Here is a 23,791-nt window from a genome sequence, read left to right on the forward strand (position 1 = left end):
AGTCACAGATCAGCTCCATGAGACATAGTACAAAAATCAGGTTTCATAACCTTGTTCTGAACATTGTTTTAATATTTAGTGTAGCTATGTGCAACAACTGCCATACATAGAATTCATTTCAGTGGCCAGATTCATGCCTTGTTCGTTAATGGCAGTGGACAGTTAAAGGCAGCATGGCTGGGAGAGGCACCTGAGAAAATGAAAATTCACCATCTGTCTTTGCTTCAAGCTTAAGAAGTATCTTTCAGAGGAGTTGAAGAAGTGCAGCATCAGTATGAGAGAGAGAATTTGGAGATGAAAACAAGTCGAAACCACTTAAGCCACTGTAATGTGGTGTGATCTTTGTGGAAAACAGCAGTTTTCTGATACAAAGCAGTACAGGAGTTATTACTGTTTCAAGCACTGATTTGTCCCATTTGAACTAAATATGAATATTATCGTGCCAATTCTGACTCATTCTATGTTTCAGCAATTTTTTATTCTGTTCTGGCTTGTTTGTGCTATTTCTTTTACTTATCATCATATGTGTGTCCTTCTGTCTGTATTTTATATAATTTTTTTAGATTTTTAGATTGTTAAAGAGTTCTTGATGCAATCATATTAATCTTTTATGTGCTTCTAATCTTTCCCCCATGTTAAGATAATTTGCTGTTGTGCCTTTATCTCTGGCATTCCTTTTTTTCCTTATCACTTCTCAGACACTTGCATTTCCCTGAGCTATTTGAAGTCCATTACCCTTATTTTGTTATTTGCAATTTAAAAGAAGAATGGAAGACTTATCATTTTTATGATCTTTTTCACTTGAATTAACTTCCACTTTAAGATTCTCAAACACTTCCTCCCAAAGAATTTGAATTAAATCTAAAATAGCTACTTTCTGTGTAATTTCCTCCACTTCATAAAAAAAAAAAGCAGTCCCTAGCACATTTGAAGAAGTGAATAGACAATCTACGTCCTGACTTACTGCTTTTTCAAACCGAGCCTCAGACAGTTTTACTCCCATCTAAACACTATGTCCTGCCATCTAGCTCTTTCCAGTTTCTGCCCCTTGGATACATCCAAGAGTTGCTCTGTTGAAAAAGCCTCCTGATCAGAAAACCTTTGGTTTAAACCTGTCACTATGTGTACTTTACTCTTTTTTTTTTTGTTCTCCCATATTTCAACTGGTATTCAACAAATCTTCCTGTTACTTTTTCCTAGGCTTCAGGAGAAGTAAACATGCCCTTCACAAGCCATACCACCTGACTTAGCCTAAGTCTGTTCTAGATCTGCTATGCCCTTCCACAACTACATTCCAGAACTGCTGTTTACCCAACCACACTTCTGCAATGCCAGTTAGCTCACACTGGGGTATTAGGACCATAAAGTCTAGCACTTTATATCTCAGACTGCAGTATTTGTGGATCTATGCTTCAGATGTCTGATGTCTCACTTTGGATTCCCCTTTTCTTCTTGCATTTTTTCCTTTCTCTCCTCTCTCTCCTCCCCATCTTGGCTTTGACCATACATATTATGAATCTATAATCTGAAAAAGAAGAGGAGATGATGCCTACAGATATTTTTCCTTGGCACCTTTTAAAACTAGTTCAAAGCCTTGCTTAGGAAGAGCAACCTGCCAGGCTGGGAAGAAAGTTTTCTTCAGCTGTTCTTATAGACAGCTGGACAGACATCATGTCTGGCTGTGAGCATGGATATAGTCAGCACCTCTACTCCTCCAGCCTCACTCATGTCATACCTGCAGTAACACCAGTGCCCTAGTACATTAACAGGAAATGTGAAGAGGTTTTCCTCTTTTGTGGCAATGTTCATATCATAGAATCAGAGAATGGTAGGGGTTGGAAGGGACCTTTAGAGACCCATATTAAATCTTATCACTTCAGGGAAGTAAAGTGATTCTTAATAATGATTACTTCTACCTTTATTTCAATTTGAAGATATGAAAAATAATGTCATAAACCAATAAGAAAACTGCTTGTGTGCTTGAAAAAATGCTGTGTTTATGCATGAGAATTATTTCTTCAAATTACTGAAAATAATTTCATTGAATTAATACAATATGCCAGTTGGATTCCTGGTGTATAATGTCTGTTTTGACATTAACAATGAGGGAAAATTTAATCTATTCAGTTCTTATTTGACATTTGTATAGTAGATAAGACAGGGATCGATGCATGTGCAGCCTCTTTTTTGCCAATTTTGTGCAAATGAAAGGGCAAAAAAGAGCATTAAAGAGATCATATTTAAATAGAATCACTAAGATTGGGCAATATCAATCCAAGGGAGCTGAAGCATGTTATAAATATAAAGATAGAAATTGTGTTAATCAAAATACTGATTATATTGTTGATTTAACACTGACTCAACATTTTACTACTTTTTTTTTTATGCAAAGAGACAAAATTTGTCAGTTTGAAAATACAGACTGGGAAGTCATGCTTTAGCAGCCTTTGAAGAAATTGGTGGAGGACTTACAAAGCTCTCAAGTAAAGTACCAGTAAGTCACTAACATGAAATTCAGTCTTCCCCAGTCTTGCAAAGGAAAAAATAGTGGATAAGAGAAAACTGGAGCATACAACATATTATCATTTATTATATATTATTTATTATATATATTATTATATAATATTATTTGGATTCCCAGAAGTGTTCTTCTCCAAAAAGATGTGGAAACCTCTGCTGAAATCTGAAGGAGGAGTGTAAATCCCAATCAGGTCAACGGAATTTCATTTCTGTCAAATACATTTTTCAGCATTTTGCTGAAACTTATGAATAAAAAGAACAAATACAGAAATAAAACCAGCAGTGGTATGAATTCTAAAGATCATTTCCTTATTTAGAAAAGAATGAGAGAAAATAGCTCAAAGTAAATGCTTTCTCAGCCAGAAAAAAGTCTAATAGCCATGTCCCTTTGGGATCATTAAGGGTATTGGATAAATTCAGTATACCTACTAATGATGTGTAAGAAAGGTTGAATTGTGAGATGGAGCTTTGCTGACAAGGAAAAAATGCCTTAGCTCAGTCAAGATTAAGCAGGATTGTGAAAAACTCCAGAAGGAATAGCAGGGAAAATGAAATGAAGCAGAATGGATGCAGAAAAATACACTTGGCAGAAGGGACATTTGCAGTGGGGAATGTCAGTGTTTCCCAGGCAATTTGTAATATATTGAAGGATGCATCAAGGTTTCAGCTTGGCATATAATTACACATCTATTCAGTAGAAAGACAACTAAAAACTGGTTTTCTTTAAGAAAAAATTAAAGGATCATACCAAGAGACAAGATTAATGTCAGCAGATTCATTCAGCCATAGATAGAGAGATATAGCTTGGCTATTTATTCCTGTGTGACCTGATCTAGGTGGGACCTGCTTCAGCATTGGGCTTGGACTAGATGATGTCTAAAGGTCCCTTCCAACCCCTACCATTCTGTGATTCTATGATTTAATTTTTAGCCTGTATACAGAAAGTATATGAAAAACCATAACATGATTTTATTTCCTGGTTCAGTAATCTTTTATTTGAAAGCAGATAGCTGTTTCAAATAACAACAATGCCGCTGTCAGTGCTGATAGAACTTGTTTTTGTCTTGTCTCTCTCTTGCTGAAGTCTCTTACATCTTTAAAGGGACCTGAAGATAATTTGTAGTTTACCCTATTGTTCTTCATCCAAAGTCCAGATTTTGCTTTAAAAAGCGTGTAAATATGTAATTAGTTTTTTTCCTCAGGCAAAGATTCTTCGAAGGAACAAACATTTCAGTAAAATATGTCTCCATCATAGAACAGATTCTATACCTCAACTCAGACATGTGCATAAAAACCATAGAACTGACCTTACATTATTTTTTTCTCGAAACATTGGGGCTTGATAAATTAACATTAACTCTCCTCTCCTTTGTTTTGTAGTTCTTTCTGAGTTTGGTAAGCTCCCTGCAGCATTTACAGTCTATTGCATGGCAGTTTGCTCACCAGTACTTACCAAAGGTGATGGTAACAAACGTGACTTACTGCTGCAGCAAAATACACGCATGGGTGTTAAGGAAGGTAAGATTTACTATCCAAGTTTCATTTTAGAAAGATGCTGGAGAGTTTTCTTTATTTCTTTCTGATTTTTTAAAAAAAGAGTAGGCAAGGGAAGGCTTTTATTCTTAATCAAATAAAATTGATGCTTTAAGCTTAACTGGTTAACTTACTGGATAAGACAAATATGAACAGAAAATTCTAACGTTCTAACAGTCTTCTGTGAGCGTTAGAATCTGCTGAGTAGGGATAAATTTTGTTTACCTAGAGGAAGAGACTAATGGCTTTCATAATATCAGAGTTATATGGAATAGCACAGATGACTCAGTGTCATTCAAGGAAAAATTAGCATGTGATTTAGGAAAAAGAGCCTTATGCTGTCTTCCACCAAAGTGTGGGGTGCATATTTGGGAAGAAAAGGGAAAGCCTACACTCATGTTCTACTGGTAAGGTTCAGCCAGAAACCTGTAGACTGCACACCATAACCTGCCTTTATGCTGCTCTGATGTGTTGAGCTACAACACCTCTTGAAACTGTATCAAATCACTCTGCAGCTATAACCTCCACTTCAGCAATCTACAAGTTAGTTTTACCAATATGTCATAAGGCCAACTCAGATCTATATATTCCTGCCTGGAAGCAGTGAAGAGCTTGGTCCCTTTTACTTAATGAGTCTGATAATGTCTGTCCAAGGAGAAGGGAAAGGGCACAGAAAACATTTTAATATCCTTGCAAAGAGGTCAACCACAAAAGGTAATCTTTTTTTTCTCCCTCTTCTGTTCAGCCACTTATATTGTTCTTCTCAACAATGGAGCCGAGTCAAGTTGGAGGCCTGCGGCCAGTGTGGTTCCACAGGGGCTGGGTCTGATTCAACATCTTGATCAACTACCTGGATGAGGGGACAGTGTACCCTCAGCAAGTTCGCTGATGACACCAAACTGGGAGGACTGGCTGGTTCCCCAGAAGGCTGTGCCTTCTGTGATTCAGTGGGATCTTGACCGGCTTGAGAGCTGGGCACAGGAACCTCATGAGGTTCAACAAGGGCAAGTGTAGAGTCCTGCACCTGGGGAGGAACAACCCCATGCTCCAGTACAGGCTGGGGGTCGAACTGCTGAAGAGCAGCTCTGCAGAGAGAGACCTGGGAGTCCTGGTTGATGATAAAGTTAACATGAGCCAGCAATGTGCCCTCATGGCCAAGAAGCCAATGGCATCCTGGGGGCATCAAGAAGAGTGTGGCCAGCAGGTTGAGGGAGGTTCTGCTCCTCCTCTACTCTGCCCTGGTGAGGCCTCATCTGGAGTCCTGTGTCCAGTTCTGGGCTCCTCAGCTCAAGAGGGACAGAGAACTTCTGGAGAGAGTCCAGTGCAGGGCCAGCAAGATGATCAGGGGACTGGAGCATGTTCCTCATAAGGAAAGGCTGCGGGAACTGGGGCTGTTTAGTCTGGAGGAGACTGGAGGAGGGAGAGGGATCTCATTAATATTTACAAGTATTTAAAAGGTGGATGTCAAGAGGATGAGGCAACACTTTGTAGTGTCCAGTGACAGAACTAGGGGTAATGGACAAAATCTGGAACACAAAAGTTCTACTTAAACTTAAGGAAAAACTTCTTTACTGTAGAGGTGAGGGAGCCCTGGCACAGGCTGCCCAGGGAGGGCATGGAGGCTCCTTCTCTGGAGGTTTTCAAAACTCATCTGGATGCGTTCCTGAGTGACTTGATCTAGGTGGACCTGCATCTGCAGGGGGGTTGGACTAGATGATCTCTAAATGTCTCTTCCAACCGCTACCATTAATTGACATCAGTCTGTAGGAGAGGGCCAGCAGAGCAGAGAGGGCGCAGGGGTATGTGGGCCATGGAGGAGAGGATTGATTCTGCTGTATTGTTGTCCTCAAGGTCTTGCAGAAATTTTGAACAATGGTGTTTGAAGGCCGTTTCCCTTCATCCTCTCTACTCTCCCTCACAGCAGTGACCGTATAGATCTCTAAATACACTTTAAGCTGTTTTGCTCAATGAACACAAAGCTATCAGTATTTTTTTCCTTGTATACTAGTGCTTAGGTTTGGATAGCAACAGCTAAGAAGCCTTTATACTGGTTCTGTTTTGCTTTCCTGCTACAATGGATATATTCTTGGAAGGTTTTGTTCATATAAGCTTCTACATCACTACTCTAGACTGTGATCTTATTATCTATTTTTATTCAGTAACTTAAAACTTTTGGTAAGTTATTCAAATCCTTTTAAGTTATAAATTCTACTCAAGACATTTTAGTACATTAGTACTTGAAACATGTAAACGATTTCTGTGTCAAGAACCAGAAGGATGAAAGATGTAAAATGTTACACTTCCAAGAAAAGTGAAACTTATAGATATGCATGTAACGATGAAAGGCTTGACAGATCTGACTTCTCTCAGCCAGATCTGTTAACTTCATCTGACACAAAAAACCTCCATTAAATCAGCACAGAAGAGAACCAATATCCGCACTTGCACATCATTTACTTCCCAGGGTTATGAAACATCTACTGCATTGATGTGACACACAGCATCCAAGAGCTTTGCATTCCTTCATTTTTACACCCTGTTACTTTTTAGCCATCCAGTGTTTCTTCCTTGCTGTTCTAAATCTAGAAACCTTTATAGTTGTGTTTAGCTTCTTAGTTAAGACTGCTTAGGCAGTAAAACTACTGTCATAGCATTCTTTCTACCTCTCACAACCACTTTAGTGCCTTTCTGATGGCCTGTTTGTGTTTGTCTCCAAAGCCACAGAGTTACCTAAGCAGCTGTTTAAGATTACCCCATGTAAATTTGTACTTCTTTCATTCATTTTTTTGGTTGTTTTATTTTATCTCTTTTAATTACTGAAGAAGCTGACATTTGATGGACAAATGCACATTGATCACTGATCTCTTGCCTGGTAAAGGATTGTTGAAATCTTAGCTTTGCTGTGAATGTTAATTTCAAAAAGTTGGCTGACTTCCGTAGCTCTGAAGCAAAATCTTCCCTCAGTCTGTGAACAAGATGATGCTGGCTTTAGAACTTTTTTGGTTAGTATAAAGGAATTGAGAAAGTGGAGGAGGAATATCTTTCCCTGCCATGGTGGGCAAAACTATTGCTGAAAGTGTTTCTGGATTCAAGAGCAGTCTTGAACTGACGTTGTGCCTTGGACTATAATCTCCTATTAACTGTGTTTCTGGTGTCATAATGTTATTTAACAGAGGACAGTTGTTCAGCAGCCTCAATCACATGTAATATTGTACAATTAGCAGACTGTTCCACAAAGGCTTCAGCCTCAGCTTTTGATTCATAAAATATAAAGCAGCAACACAATTTTCATTTCCTCTCTTTGCATGAACTCACCAATTCATTACAAAACATGTACAAAGAGACGTCTAATAACTAAGAAATGTGTCTGATCCAGAACAATGAAATGATCTATCTCAGCTCTGTTAGGAGGACAATGTACAGAGACCTGGACTGAGAGTGGCTTGTGGGCCTCCTGACATTCCCTGGAATGAAACTTGACAAAACACTTTTCACCTCTGCTTTTCCCACACGCCTTCAGGTGCTCCCTCTGGCAAGACTGTAAAATCCTTAAGGCACAGACTTCGATGTCCTGATCTGGGTTGGACCCCTTTTTTCATACAGATAGATACTGCTATTGTTCTCCTTACTGTAGTACTGATGTACTTTGATTTTTCTGAAATTCAAGTGAGGGTTTAATGGGAAAACAGGCTAAACCAAACCCCAAACAATTCCCCTACACTCCAAGAACTGCACAATCTGAAGACAGATTGTTTTGGATCGCATTTCAGACTCTAATACACATCGCGTTGGATCTATCTGTTTTGAGATGGTACCAGGAAACAAAATTAAACACTTTATCTTCTTGGAATAGAGTCAACATGTCCTAAACACCATTTTTCAGTAGGAGAAAGTTTAGGAGAAAGTTTCAGAGGGTTCAATTGCTGTTATTTTCTCCATTGCTTGACATCAAGGTTCATTGTTTGTTTCTTGTAAAAGAATTGTGAAATGAAAACAAGTTACAGACTAATTGAATAAGAGAGGCACACTTTGCAGGAAAAAAGGGATATTTTAGACAAGTTTATTACCAGGATTACTTTGGTACTGCTCTGTTTACAAAGCTGGGAACTTTTTGTCACCATTCATCAGGCTGTAAGCAGAAGGCAATATCTTGATTTGAAGCACAAAACGGGAAGATGGGGTAAATCTCGGGAAGATAAGGATTTCAAAACAAGCTGTAGCATCTCTTTCAGTATTAACCGTGACGAGTTCAAAGAGAACCGCCTCTGAACTTTGCAGGACCTGAGGCAAATAGCGGAGCGGCACGGCCCGGTTCCTGTGGAGAGAGGATGAAAGCAGAGGGCCGGGAAACATCACAGCCCTGGGCTGCCGGCTGCTCTCCCCGCCGGCCGCCCGCGACGGAAAGCGCCGGCCCGGGGCTCCCGCCGGCCGCGCCACCCCCGCTCGCCAGCAGCCTCCCGCACGCCGGGGCCGGCCTGCCCCTGCTCCCTCCCGCGGGGCCTCCGGGCCGTGTGCGGCGGGTGGCTGCCTGCCCACAGCCATCACTCCCCTCCTGCTTTGGTTTTCAGCGTGGGCGGGCGAGGCGCGCGTTGAAGCGCAGGTTGCCGCGGCTGGGCGCAGGGGTGGGGGCTGCCGGCGTGCGGCTGCCCCGGGCGCACCGTCCCCGCTCCGCACCCGGGGGAGGCTGGCTCTGCCTCCCTCCCGCTGCCCTGAGGGACGGATCCAAACGGACCGAGGGGCGGGGGGCGTAAGAGCGAGCAGGCGGCTCTGAGACGAGATGACAATTAGCCTTTAAAAATGGCTGCTGGGGAGCTGTCAGCTGGGACACGGAGGGGCCGTTAACCCTCCTCTCCCACCCTCCCCTTCCCTGCAGGGCTCATAACGGAGAGGGGGGAAGAGTTCCTGAGCTCGTTCCTCGCCTCCGAGCTCCCCCTGCCCGCCGGTGCGGAGTGCCGTGGCGGCCCCGCGGCCCGGCCGCCCTCACTTCCCATCCGACTGCCTGGCGAGAGGCCGCGGCGGCTCCCGCCTCCCGCGCCGCTCCTCCTCGCTGCCGCCTGCGTGTGTGCCGCGGGAGCGGGGACTACAAAGGAGAAGGGGGAGTCGGGGGGCTACATGATCGAGGGCGGTGTGTGTGCACGCCGGTGGGGAGCATATCTGGCGAGGAGAAAACACAAGGTCAAGAGGCAGCTCTCCTCCTTCATGGAAGAAGACGGGAGCGATGAGCCCTGAGGAGGACGACGAAGAGAAGGGGCGGATGGCCGAGGGCTGCAGCTGCCGGGCTTCCCCTCGGGAGTGACGGGGCGCGGAGGGCTGCAGGAGCCGCAGGAGGCAGCGCTGGGGTCGGGAGGGAGGAAGGAGAGGAAGGCGAGGAGGAAGCGGGGGGTTTGAATCTCCGTGGCTGGATTATTTCTCCTCAGGGGAAGCTGCCCCCGTCCGTGCCCGGGCTGCGCGGGCGGCACTGCCATCGCCGGCCGCGCCTCGGCCCATGGCCTCGGCGGCGAGGATGGACCTGGGGAGCGCGGCGAGGAGAGCGGGAGCTACCCCTGCGCCCCTGGGCGTCTGGAGACCCTTTCCCTCCTCCTGCGGCTGCTGCTTCTCCTCGCTCCTGGATGTGAACAGCTGGCTGCTCTTCTACGGCTTCTTGTACCTGGCCCTCTATGCCCAGGTGTCCCAGTCCAAGTCTTGCGACAAAATCTCCTGCTTCTCGGGTCATTGTGTCAACTCCACCTGTGTCTGCGACCAGGGCTGGGTGGGAGACCAGTGCCAACATTGCCAGGGCAGGTTCAAGTAAGTCTCTGCTTCTCCTTTTCTCCTCCCTACACCCTTTTCCCGTCGTTTCACTTGCCTGTTTTTGGTTGTTTTATTTTTTTCTTCCCCACTTGTGTTTGCTGTGATTTTGTTCATGTGTGATGGAAGTATGTGGCAGGCATTAAAGATAAAATAAGCTCCTTCACCTCCTGGTCCCCCCTTCTAAGAGCACGGGACACAGTCCTCTGAAGGAAAATTCTACCTGCTGACTAGCTACTGAAAATAGGCTGCTCTACTTGATAGGAACTGAGAGATAAGGGGAAATCAACCCGAAGCTGTGTCGGTTCTGTCGCTCAGGGAAGTGTTATGGAAGTGACATACGTACTTCATGGGGCTGCCCAGGGAACAAAAACTACTATCAGATTTGGTTGACTTTTTGCTTCTGGAGAGTGAAAGTGTTTTGCTCATTTCAGACTTCCTCCCTTCAAGTGTTTCAGCTAAGTGGACATTAGTCAGTTACACTCAGGATAACATAACAGTGAAATATACATGACTCCTGACAAGGTTTGCAGGAGAGGACAGAGTGGTAAAGAACAGTGACAAATTTTTGCAAAGGAGTGAGTGGTCAGTGAAGCTAAAACTGCCTTCTCATTTTTAAAAGTGGATGATGGAGTCATTGATCAGGGAGAAGGAAGCGCACCCTGACACTTGCTTTTCTATATGTAGTGGAAAAGAAGACTTAATTTATAGGGCTGTCACTTTCAGCTCCGCCCCCTTTGGTATCAGTGTAAAGACTGGCTGTGAAAAATACCGTTTTGCTGTTATTTTGCTATATAACCTTGGACAGGACATGTCATTTCATTCCCCTGTAAAACACCCCTTAAAAGCCGAGACTCTGTTTATTAAATATATTGACATAAATAGCTGCAAAGCGTTCTGGTATCCAGCTAATAACAATACATTGGTGAGGCTGTGTCTTAGAGAATTCAAATTCTGTCTGTGGAAAAACACTTTTTATAAATTAAAAGTATCCATATTGGCCACTTTAAATTCTGTTTAAGTTCAGTTTTCTCTTTACAGTACTGAAATTAAGCTATGTAATGTGGAACTATTTAAAAATGAAATCCAAGGTTGCTCATTTCTAAAGAAAAAGTAAACCTAGTAACTTGTTAGCCTGGGAAGTTAAGGAGTAGCTGAAATCAGACATTGGCTAAAGTAATGTACATGCTGCAGAGTGAAGAAACAGCTCACTGGTAATAAGTGGTAGATTGTTCCATCAGTATGATTATAACCAAGTTATGAAGGTGATATAAGGCAAATATACGTCTTTTCTGCATATGAACTTGGTAATAACATTTTAAAGTAAGTTGGCTATTTATGGCTTGTGTGAATTGAGGATTTGGGGCTTGTCCTGCTCTGTGCTGTGGAACAATGGGCTAATTGCATACGGATTGGGTGTGAGGAGAGGAGGCCCAGGTGAATCTGCTTTGTGTGTGAGGATCTGCAGGAGACAGGCTTGCAGAGCTGGTATTTCCTTGCTTTAAAGAGATTACTTGTATCCTTTGTCTTGATGTTACTTGCAGCAGATCCTAACAGTGCAAGGGCTGATACAAATTTTCATTTCTTCAATTTCAAAGCTTGTTGTGAATGAGTGTATTCTCGGAATGGTTATTGGAGGCTTTATCTCCTCCTTACAGGCAATGACTTGATTACCTATTAAAACATAAGTATTTCTTTACACTGGTTGTGTTTGTCGGGTGAAGAGCCACAGTGGCTATGTTTTCACTTCTGGTTGAAAGTTAATAATCCATCCCCACCTAGAGGAAGTTCTGCCTGAATGTTGAAAGGGCAGCTCTTCTGAGCTGAGCTTACATAGTGATTAATCAATGTAGTTACGAGTTTTCTTCAAATTAGCATAGATTTCTCATTCACTCCTCTGTATTCTTTCATGCTTAGCTTTAGCAATGACAGTGATGCTTATATTGTGACTTATTTTATCACTGAAATAAGCTGTTTCTATTATGTTGGAGACCTGGTTTTTACAGGGGACCCTTTCATAGTAGTGTCTTTGAGAACTCATTTTTAGTCTTTATTCTTAAAAGCAAAATATACTCTGCAGTGAAAATAAACATTCTAAGATTTAAAGCTTTTCGAGTCCTGTGAGCTGGGGATGATGTGAAATATGTTAATGTGTCTTACACTGCAAGCAGCCACTCGGAGGGGTTGTATTTTGAATATGGGTGAGGAGCCAAGTCTTGTATATTTCCAACTAAATAGTTGGAAGAAGAATGTTGGTCTGTCTTTTTGGCCAAGTGATCGAAGACCTTTCTGACTTCTGTGGCAATCTGTGAAGCCTGAATATCTGCTTTATACACAAGTAGTCGTGGCTGGACTTCTGTAGCAGTGATTCATTTGACAAGTTATCCTGGATGTGTATCACTTGCAGCAGATGCTTCTGTCAGTCAGAGTTATTACAAAGAAGGCTGTGGAATGACATAAAGATCCCAAAGTATGTTTGGCTATTATAACTGCATTAACAATGAATTTATGACTTATGATATGACTTATGCAAATGTCAATAGAATCTATTCTAAGCTCTTAGATTGTTTCAAAGTTCCAGCAGTTGGATTTGCAGGGTGCAGCTCTATCATGGAAGATTCAAAGTGAGCTTTTAATGACCTGATTTGGACAGGAGTAAAGCCTGTTTTCTGTCACTAGATTATTTGAGGAAACAGTTTTAAGGGCAGGCTAAAAACGTGTGAAAATAAATGGATCTTTATTTTATGTAAGTGAAATTATGGTTAGTTTTGCTCGACAGGGACTGACTTGCATTAGCCAGCATCAGAAACATTACCATAAGACAAATACTCTACCTAGGGGATAAGTTGGAACCATTATTTTTTCTGCTGGGAGATGTGTAGTGTTTTTGGCTTTGTTTTATTTCTTTTCCAGACTGAGGAATAACAACAGAGCAGAAAAACATCAAAAATAATTGATCAATCTTAGTAAGCAGATGTCAAAATTAATTGACAATACTATGGTAAGCTTGCCTTTTTTCCTGTAGGAGAACTATTGAGTAAGTGGACGACTTTGCAAATGTCGTTCTGGGCTGGATGGAAGAAAGGGGGATGAGGAAAAAATAGGCGAAAAGATTCTCTTGCACAGTTTTATTACTTTCATTTATCATCTTCTATATTTGTTCCTTGTATTTGGGAAGCATGTGGTAGCTTGTTATATGAACTGAAATGTTGTTATTTGTACTGCATTGCATTCCTATCCATGTCAGTTGCTTTTCAGAATGATCTAGACCTCATTTCTGCTTGGTAGTATCTTACCTTACTCTCTGTTCAGAGAGTACTATCTGTAGTTCTGACTATATAATTCTCTCTTAAACCTTTTTTTTCCTTTTCCCTTCTGCTCTGTCAGAATGGAAGCCTTTTCACTTTGGTAGAAAAAAAAAAGGAAATTTAGTTGTAAAAGGAGAGGGGAAAGTAATCGTGTCTGCCTGCCTATGGGAGACAGGTGAAAGATAAGAAAGACAAAGGGTAAGCAGGTTCTGGTTTTATTGCAGGGAGCTTCAAACAGCACAGTTCCTATGATGTCAACAAAACCACAAGCATAAAAGCCGTGTCCAGTTTTATTCTGATAGATTGATTTATTAAGGAAATGAAGCTTTTAATGTGACATCTGCCAGTCCTTCACCTCTCTTACACCTTTGAATTTGTTGGTTAGTTAGAGTTTTGGGCAGAAGGGAGAGGGAAAGACTGGCCAAATCAGTAGTGTTATGAGACTCCAGGGAATTCAGAGACAAATGTTATGAACGGCTCCACTGCAGGAAAAGCTGCAGTCACAGCTTTGATGTATTTAGATGTCTAAGTCAATCAATCCTGAGATGCAGCACTACAGGAAAACAGGTTTCATTAGTTTTTCTATGCACAGAGTGACTTCTTTGGAAGAAAAAGAAGTTTCCTTCTGGTTAGAGCAAAAAGTTACCCCTTTCTCAGGCTCTTGTTTGTACACTGGTGTGTGGAAGAGCATTAGAGAATAAACCGTGCATGAAACTGCTCTTAAGTTTTGAGTACCAGAATGAATGGAAATACTGTCCTCAAAAATACCGTCTTTATTAAAGTAGATTGTGTTTTCAGGTGGTTACCCTTGTTTATTTGGTAACTGGTGAGTCCCCATTGGTTTATGTAATGAAGTAGATTGTACAGGATAGATGAGCACCTCTGAATACCTACGCTTCAGTTAATCTCCTTTGCCTAGTCCTGGATATCTGGTTCTTACAGAAGAGAGTAAGAGCAAATTGATTTGTTTGATTATTAAACCTTGTCTCCAGATGTTCTTATTGCAGTTCTAAATTACCTCCTGCTTGTTCTCCATAATTTTTAGAGCTCTTATAAAAGATTCTGCATTCTTCAAGGACAAAACAACTTCAAAGTATGTGAACCTTCACAATTGAAATGTTAAAAGGGTATAATTTTTTAATTGCAGGCAAAATCTTTTGTTTCTGCCTAAAACTCTATATTCTGCTGTCTGCAGAATGACTCACGCAAGGGAAATGCCCTTAAATGGAAGATTATTGTTAATTTACAATGTTGTATAAGAAATGGTCTTCAGAAAAAAGTTAGTTTTAGCTACAGCCAATTCAAGTTCATGTTGCTGTGAAAAGGGGTGATGCTATCCTTCATGCTCCTCTTTGATTACATGGTTCTGCCCTCTTATGTAAGCGTTAATATTCCTGCTGAGAGCTCACAAGTATCCACAGGAACATAGTTCCCCAACTCCCAGCCAACTCTTTTTTTTTTAAGCCAACTCAGTTTCCTCACTTCACTTGTATGTCTTAGTGACCCAAAGGAAGTACCAGGAATGAGCAGGTGTAGATAGGAAAGAAAAGTGACCCTTTTAGAAATGATACAGACTCAGTGTTCCTTAACTTTGATGTGAAAGAACATCACCACTAAACTGGTGCAAATTCTGTTACAGTCAGGCTGTCAGTTGCAAAGCTGCCTTTATCATCAGCGTCAAATGTATCTGATTGAAGACACATGCATAATTATTGACATCAATGGAACTGTGTGTGAGACTTTACACCTGAAAATTGCTTTTTTCATAAGTCAATGTGTGAATGTAAATATAATGAAACTAGTGGAAACATCAGTGATTATGATTTTTTCCTTATAAAATGTGATCTTTAAATTGATTTTAGTGGTGATGTTCTGAAATGTATTCCAGTGTGAGTTATTCTCTCTGTATTAAAATATTAAAACACAACAACAGTTTATATGATAAAAGAGATTTTGAGTTTTTAAGGAATATGTGTTTTTAATGAAAGCTTTTTGTGGAAGCATAAACCATGCAACCATACTAAACTCCTCCTACAAGGTAAATATCTGCACTGAAAAGTGTTTTTTTGAAAGGAAAGCAATCTTTTTGGAAAGTTACACTCTAATAAAAATAGTTTTATTGCTGTTGTTTAATGCTTTCCACATAGAACCATTTGGGTTGGAAAAAGCCCTTAAGGCCAGAGTCCATCTGTTAACCTAACACTACCAAGTTGAATGGTTTTTTTAATGGGTTTTCATAGACAAGACTAGAAAAAAAGCTCTCTGATTACTTATTCTTGCAGCTTGCCTTATGCAGACTGTAGAGTAACTCTGAATTAATTTGTGTTTGTTCTAAAGCACATGCTCAACTCTGTCTGAAAACCCTTTAATGGACTGAAAGCTTATTACAGACTTTTATAATTCTTCCATTGGTTAGTTGTCTTGAGTGTTGTCCATAGTTAGCAAAACCAAATGCATTATTCCCCTAATTCAGAATTTCTCCTTTACCTCATATTTCGTCTCTTTGATTTGCCCCGTTTTCTCATGTTTTGAGACAGGCTCTCACTGCAGATACCTTCAGCATGTCAGATCCATGTTTCCGTTGTAGGTGAAACCATGGTCACCTTTTCCTCACTGAGAATGGGAGTGTTCCTTGAGTCCTCTCAACATAAACTGAGTTTTTCCACCTTGATTACTATCTCTTTTTTTTTAGCTTTCCCTATTGTATCACTATATGTCTGAGCTAGACACTTGTCTTTTGGTAATGGTTGTACTGGTGAAATGTAGCAGCAGGGTTACTCTGCTGGTGTCTTGCTGTATGCAGCTGCAGAGAGTACTTGTAAGCTTAGCACTGTGCTGTCAGCTCAGCCTGTTATTTTCTGCCTTACAAGAGGCATCCTCAGTACCAAGTGATTGATACATGGCCCTGCTTTTCTCAAACTACTCTGTGAACTGGATGCAGCCTCCACTATTTGAAGTGATATTTAATATGTACATACATGTTTGGGATGGAGTTATGCTCTTTTAAATACCCCTCTTTCCCCCCAAAGCAGTAGGTAGTTAGCAATGTAGAGAGTCCTTTCCTCTGTATAAGTCTGAGCCCATCCATAGGATTGAATCCAAAGGCAAGTTAGGCAAAGGACTGGCGGATTCTGGAGTCTAGTTTGTTACTTGAGCAGATAAGTGTAGGAACAAGTGGCCATCAGACAGTACCAAAGGGTGGTTGTCATTGCTATGGATGTATAAAAAGTTGTATTGAACGTATGCTTCAGTCTGTCCATAAATGATACCTAAATTGCTGATTATAGCATTTAATATTTATGTTTTAAATACATAGTCTTATGCTGTATCTCTTATCTTCTTTAACCCAAAAGAAGGTGTGATGATGATATTTTAAAGGCATTGCCATAGTTCATGTCATCTTTTTTGAAATGTATATGAGTAGCTTTTGAGAGATCAGTCTATCATGCTGCTTTAGAAATTGATTTAATGGTATTAAAATGTAGGCAAAAAAGGTAAGAGGTAATATGAGATGCTACAGGAATATCCTTGAGATGTTCTTAGATATACTAACTGAAGTTCTGATTAAAGACCCCTTATTTTAAAACACTACTACATAGACAAAAAGAAAAAAGCATCAGAAAACCCTTGCAGTATTGAAAAGTAAGTATGTGTCTTTGTCCACAGTATTTACCATTGCAAGTGTAGTTTGCTCTTGGAAACATGCTACAGAGTTGTTGAAAGGAGTTATAAATGATGATACCTGAAAACATGGGTGCTCCAGTGAGCTGCAGCTGTTAACAGTTAAAAAGGAACAATAATAAACTATAAGGAAAGGAAGGATATGTGTTCATCTGAGCTGGGGGAGCAGTGGGAATTTTCAAGTTAGTATTATAGGTTGTCCTATGTATTTTTAAAAGCCTGATGAGTGGACTTAAGAGTTGCATTGATTTCAGAGCTCCATGTGGAGTAAGACCCTATTGAGAAATGATGGAACTGAGCTCAACACTGTCAATTAGTCTTCCTTGGCAAGGTGCAAGGTTCCATATTGAAATCTCTTGAGACAGAAAAACCTAAAGCTTTTAGAGTTCTATAAAGTAACTTAGCCACCATCTCTCTTGAATATTCTAGGGTGAACATCTTAAACTCTTTGTTAATGCAACACTATTTTCAGGTTTTTCAAAAGATTAATTCACTGTAAAAGCTCTCCCAAAATTTAGAGCTTAAGTCACTCGTCTCAAAGAAATGAATTCCAGGATCTATTTGAATCAGTGTTTTATGTTCTTAGCGAAGGCTGGAAATGTGTTACTACCATGTATGATGGCAGAATATCTAGTTGGTTCACGCTAATGATGTTTGCAAACAAGCTAGCTGTTAGAATAATTCCAAAGTTTAAGCAGCATGTGGCTGAGAACTATGATTTGGGTAGAGATGCAGGCACAAAAAAATGTCACTTAGCATCTATGTTTTATTATGGATTTCTTCCATAATTTATGTGCTTCAGTGTCTCATCTGTTAAAAGGAAATAACACTTCCTGTAAGGTTAACGGCTTGAGGTGACTCATGACTGAAATGATGAGAGACCAGCTAATACGCCAGGTACAGTTTTAGAGAATGTATTTCTTCCTAGAACGTGATAAATACGATGGCATGAAGTACTGTTGTTCAGACTGTGCCATGTATCTCAAACGAATGAGGAAAATCACTCCTCATTAGGTCAGATGGATCTGAAACTTTTCAAGTAGTCTGTATTATGGAAGAATACTTGAAGAACAAATTGTTCTCTTATTCAAGAGAGTCCTTGGAAAAAAAATTATTCATTGGCAGTTACTGATGAGATGTTACTTCAGAAGGGAAGGTCCTGCCCCTCCAAGAGCTAGCTCCCAACCTGGAATTAAATCTTATAAACATAATATTGTGACAGGTATTTTGAAGACACGGTGCTGCTCTACATTTATAAATACAATGTTCTGTATTCACTATTACATTCCTATAGCAGTATCAAAGAATCACGCATTCCTGATGTGTAGGATGATTGATTTATGTTATTAGAGAATTTTGAGTCTGGATTCAAAGTCTTTAAAGGTAGATTTTTGTTACAGACATAGAATAAAAGACTTTTATGCATAGATGTGTATTTGTTCTCTGTGTTTTTGAGTTTTCAGCTGTATGACACTTTGTATCTAGATATCATAACAGCTGGTAGCTAGTCATCACAGTGGACTTGAGAAATAAACACTTTTTGAACTAGGAAACCTCAAGTTGTGTAATTGTTCAAGTTAACAACTAAGTGACTAAATTTAAATGGAAGATTGGGAGTTTACACAATTTTCTGCAATACTGTCTCGGTCTTTATTTCAGACTGAATTGTTTTCCAATTTAATGTTCTTTTTTCTTCAAATACACAATATAGATTGAAATGCTTTGTTTTCTCAGAGAGCTGTTACTGTAGAATAGGAGAGGATATGAAGATTGTTTTTCAGATATGGATACATAGCTGGGGAATTTTGTGGTGGTGTTTTAGACTTGCTGTTCCAAACACATACTGTACATCATTCAACAAGTACACACGGGATCTCTTGTTAATGAAGGTATAAATGCCAGTATAGGTTAAAGGTTGCTGAATACTTAAGACAATTGATCTTGAAAGGTGTCTTCCATGTAGCTGGTCTATCTTGTCTTTAAATGTGGTGGGGGAAGATGAGGAACAAGCAAACCATATATTGAATTAACAAAAGCTAATAGTTAACAGGAAGGTTGCTGGATTGGTTCATTTCCAATTTGTATACATCCTTGAAGGGCAGTTACTGCTTTTGGTGTTTGTATGCATTCAGAGATCTGTTCTCTAACATAAAAATCAGGTGATAGGCAGCTGAACATAAGCACAATATTTCTTTAAGTTTAGAGTTAGGTTTTCTAATTTAGATTGACTGCATTTATAAGTAACAATTGGACCATGAAGCAGAGAAAGTGTATGTTAGATTCTCTTGGAATGATGGAGGCTTGCAGTGTTGCACTAAAATGGAATTTGTGAACATTTTCCTCTGAATTTTTCTTTGTATTGTCTTGGTAGTGTGTGATCATGCTCACTAAAGGTCTTTAAAAGCCTTGCCTACCATTATTAAATAACTCTGTGGTTAAAGTTTTTCTTGCCTACTAAGGACATTCCTTTTAGAGTCTCATGCAGTTCTTTGATACATCACCTGTTGCTCCTCATAGTCCTTGTTTTTTTCATCCTGATAAATTTGACTTTTTATTTCGATATGCTAATGAAAACCAAAGCAGATGAAGGACGTGCTTAATCTTATTCCTTATTTGTAAATACAGCATTTAAGGTTTAGTCTCTTTCTCTGTGAACAAGGAAAGTGCTATGTGTCATATTCTAGTTTATGTTATGACTTTCTGTTCTACAAATGTCCTTATTGTCTTTATGTAATTCACTGAATGTGGAGGGAAATTACTGTGCTTCAAGGCTGGGAGAATGACAAAACTAGCATGTGCTAATTTTGGTGCATATGAGCATAGCTACACAAGCTCTTTAGTAGAAGAAATTCTTTGTTCTCAGTTATGCCATTGCAGGCTTAGAATTTAGTTTATTGTATCACTTATTCTGGTGCTCCTTGAAGGCATTCTTTTTAAAGAAAACATCACTATTTGACACTTGGAAATTCTTAAATATCCTATGTCTAAAAAAAATCACAATTTTCTTAAGAAGCAACAACCTTTGGATTTTCCTCCCTATTGAGAGTTTTCTCGCTATATTTGAGTCTTCCTCTCTTTCAGTTTCTCTGTGTATTTATTTTTCTTTGGCTTTTTGTTGTTCTGTTTTCACCCATCCAGATGAATTTAGGAGGCTTTCTGACATGATGTCAACCTATAAGATACCAAGTTAAACAACTTTGTTTTCAATATATTAGTATTTATGAAGTATATCTATTTTGATAATATAGTTTACATTTCAGGAAACCTTTATTTTGTGAGTGTTTCTGTTTTTAAGGACAGCTGATAGTTCTTGTTGAATTCTCTGTTCTTTGCTTGTTACATTCCTCTTGGTAGGATATACTTGCCTTATAGTTGAGAAGACTTTCTAGCCTAAAAGGTCTTGTCATCTCTTCCACGGAAAAGTGAAAAATGGAAAATAGTTTTTTCATTTTCCTTAGTCCAGAATCACTTGTGCAGTCCTTTAGGATTTTGTGTGCACATATGCTTTATGGCTCCCAAGTTATTCGCAGCAAAGAGAAAATTGCATAGCTGTGTGGATGTGTGATGTCTGTATATCAGAAATACTATATATTTACTTATCTAATTTATCATGTCGAACTTCTGAGAGGGGAAATCGACTTCTCCAAACAGTAGTTTTCAGAAGCTGTGTGCATAATGATTTCAGTTCAGAGGTTCCACATACTTGCAGAAGTATTTGCTTCAGGCGCATTGGAAAGAAACTCTCTAACGAGCTCACTGTGTAAAGTAAGGAGTGTTGTAGAAACAGGTGGGATTTGAGCATGTCCACAATACAGGAGTTTGGGATTGCAATTGGTTCAGGATAGGAAGTATTTCTAGTTTTTGGAGGCAGGTTAACTTTTATGAAAGTGTACACCATCAGAAAGCATTCATGGACTTAGCAATAGTTGTAAGGTAAAAGTTAAATAGAAATATTTAGTTTTAATTACTATTTATAATAATTATGAAGAAATTTAATGGTGTTAAATTAATATTTATCTTATAACAAGGAGTAATAAGACTGTTCATAATTTTGCACTTGCAATTAGACTGCAGGCCTGACTCTCAATTGCTGTCGAGTTAAGATGTAATTAACCTCTTGAGGGTTTGTTCTTTATTGTGAAGGTAAACTTCAGGAAACTCTTACAATGAAATGGAGAGTCTGAGTCTTAAAATTATGTGTATGTGACAATGGTGCATCATTCATGTATAGGGGATGAGATGTTATCTTGCAGTTTGCTTTTCAGTATATAATATGTATATATGTACGTACATATCATTCTGCAAAATGAAGAAAAAGGAAATTTCCCAATAAAAGCATGTCAGGATAATGATAGAGAGGAATGATACTGTCACATAGACCAGGTTGCAATGACTAACACTCAGTTGTGCCTCTGCATTAATTGCCTGGTTTCATTGTTTATAGAAGAATGCCTTTTAATGTAATTTACACATAGAGCATTATTTGTTTATCTAATATTCCTGTGGATAAATGTCAGCAAAACTGAGAAAGTTGCTTATTTAAGTAATTTTTCACCTAGCTTTTCCTGTTTGTTTGTCTGGATACACAACAGGCAAATAAAAATACTATGAGCTATTAATACTCTAATTATATTATAATCGAATTTTTCAAAGTGGAGCCTGAGAGAGTGGGATGTTCTGGATGAATTAAAGCTCAATATTTGATGCTAAAGTCTGGTTTTGTTTCTTCCTAAGACATCAAAACTTATGGAAAAGCAATTAAAAAGCAGACAAATGCCCAGCAATCAATATATGTAACGTCATCATGGAATTTTGAGAGGGGGGAAGAAATGTAAAACACTCAATCAAAAGCTCCCTTGCAAAATGTAATAAAATTGATTTTTTTGAAAGCTCAGAAATGAGTACTTAGGGATTGTCTCCACTTAAAAACTGCCATGTGACAATGAGTTTTAGAATTTCATTTAAATGAAAAATGCTTTAGAAGTTTTCTTATTGCCTTAAATAATATCCTTACTCGTCCTCTATCTTTTACTTCTGTATAAATCTGCAGAGAAGTTATGAACTTGTGTCATGTTGCTGTGTTGTGATGAAACTGCTTATTATGTCACTTCTATGTGATCTCATCTAGGTGGAACCTGCTTCTGCAGGGGGTTGGACTAGATGATCTCTAAAGGTCCCTTCCAACCTCTACCATTCTATGACTATGAATTGCATAATATAATGGAGGAGGGGTTTTTTTTATGAAGGGAGTTCATTGATACTGAAACATGCTCACTCTGGAGACGAGTTTACAAATACAAACCATCACTTCACTAATGATGATCTTTTACCTCATGTGCACAAGTTATTTCATTAAAATGATGTATTGAAGTAATGACTGAAATATTACTGTAAGTTTGAGATAAAATTCATGACTTCAGTTATTAATAAGAGAAAAGAAGAATTTGTAAAATGTAGTTTTAATGTGTAACTCTCCAGTTATCATCAAAACTCTGTTACTTTCCTTTTTTCAATTTATTTTCTTCTCTAGAAGAAAGTTACAGTCATCTGAAAGTGCTGAAGGTTTTTACCCCAAACGAGGTGAAGGGAACAGCGCATGGGGGAACTTTAATTTACCAAAAAATTAAAATGTGATCAATGTTGAGAATGAAAATTAAATATTAGAGTTGTCAAATTTGAATGAACATAAATGTTGAAGTTTCTTTATTATTTCCATTGTGATTCAGACTTCCTAGCAAATTATTGGGCCTTGCTTTAGAAATTGCAAATAGCAATTATTGTTGTGTTTCTTGTGGGATAATTGAAAATTATTTGGTCCATGTGGTATGTTAATTTATAGTTGTCATTTGTAGGGTATTGTAATTTTCTGCTATTTAGATGTAAGCTTTAAAAATTGCTAGATGCTGTTCGTACTGTTGCCTCAACTTGTGAATTTTTATTCTATCATGAAGCTTCTCGATGATGTTGAGTTTCTGAACTATTGTAGGCTTCCCCCCTGTCCCTCCCACTCCCTTTTTAGTGCTTTTATTTTCCTAATGATTTTCCTGGCAAGTTGGGATTCATTAAGAAGACATGCAAGCAGAAGGCTCTTCTGTAAAGCAGCAGGGATTTGTATGAGTTTGAGTGAAGCCTTGCATATAAGACATATGTCTGTATAAGGCATATATCTGTGTGTATGCATCTACTTATGTATTCATGTGTATAAATACAAATACACTCTAAAGCAGAATTTTCTAGAGTCTCTGTGGAAGTCCATGCTTTTGGTTCTTTAACTTGAGGCAGCTATGTGAGTACTGAAAACTTATCTGTGGTTAGCTGAATGCTGCTGAATGAAAGTGGGATGAAGAAAGAGGAAGTGTTTAATCCTCTCCTTATATACTTATATTTTAAACTAAAATCACTGCCACTGCAATTCTGTGAAGTGTATTCCCAGACTGGCTATTGAGATCTCTGGGTTAGGTACATTCATAGGACAGGGTAAAAATGATATCCAACTTCATCCAACCCCTTATATCATTTTATGAATGCCTGGAAGCATAGCTGTTGAAAAGTTCATAAGTTATAATGTGGAAAATAATAAGAGGGCTGTTAGGAACAGTTGTCTGCAGGACTGGACAACAAGGTAAACCATTTTGAGTTGCAATTTAGACTTGCTTATGCTTACTTCAGTATATAAGATGCTTACTTTTTCCTTTCTCTCCAGATTTCTGTCTGGTGTTACCAGCTACAGTGATTGAAATTGTTGGCTGTTGACATGTCTGCAAAGAGTTGTTTCTTTTTATATCTTTTATTTTCCTCTGTTTCCCCAGTGTTCCAGGATTATTGCACTAGTCCATGTACACTATTTTAGGGCTATTGTTCCCAGGCATGTCAAAGCTCTGTGAAAACATAATCTAATGCTTCTGGTTTTTTAATTGTTGCAGCAAAATAAAGCCTTGACTGCCTACATGTGGCAAACAGTT

At 39.2% G+C, this 23,791-nt stretch overlaps 1 protein-coding gene across 1 annotated transcript in view; it reads left to right on the forward strand.

The window, feature by feature from the left end:
- The first annotated feature begins 9,556 nt into the window (after positions 1–9,556).
- Positions 9,557–23,791, forward strand: part of ATRNL1 (attractin like 1) — a 493,875-nt gene continuing 479,640 nt past the window's right edge. Inside the window, exon 1 of the mRNA XM_062001233.1 lies at positions 9,557–9,840. Coding sequence (XP_061857217.1) covers positions 9,557–9,840 — 284 coding nt within the window. The remainder of the gene's footprint in view (positions 9,841–23,791) is intronic.

This window comes from Colius striatus, chromosome 8 (assembly GCF_028858725.1).
Source record: "Colius striatus isolate bColStr4 chromosome 8, bColStr4.1.hap1, whole genome shotgun sequence".
Classification (NCBI taxonomy): Eukaryota; Metazoa; Chordata; class Aves; order Coliiformes; family Coliidae; genus Colius; species Colius striatus.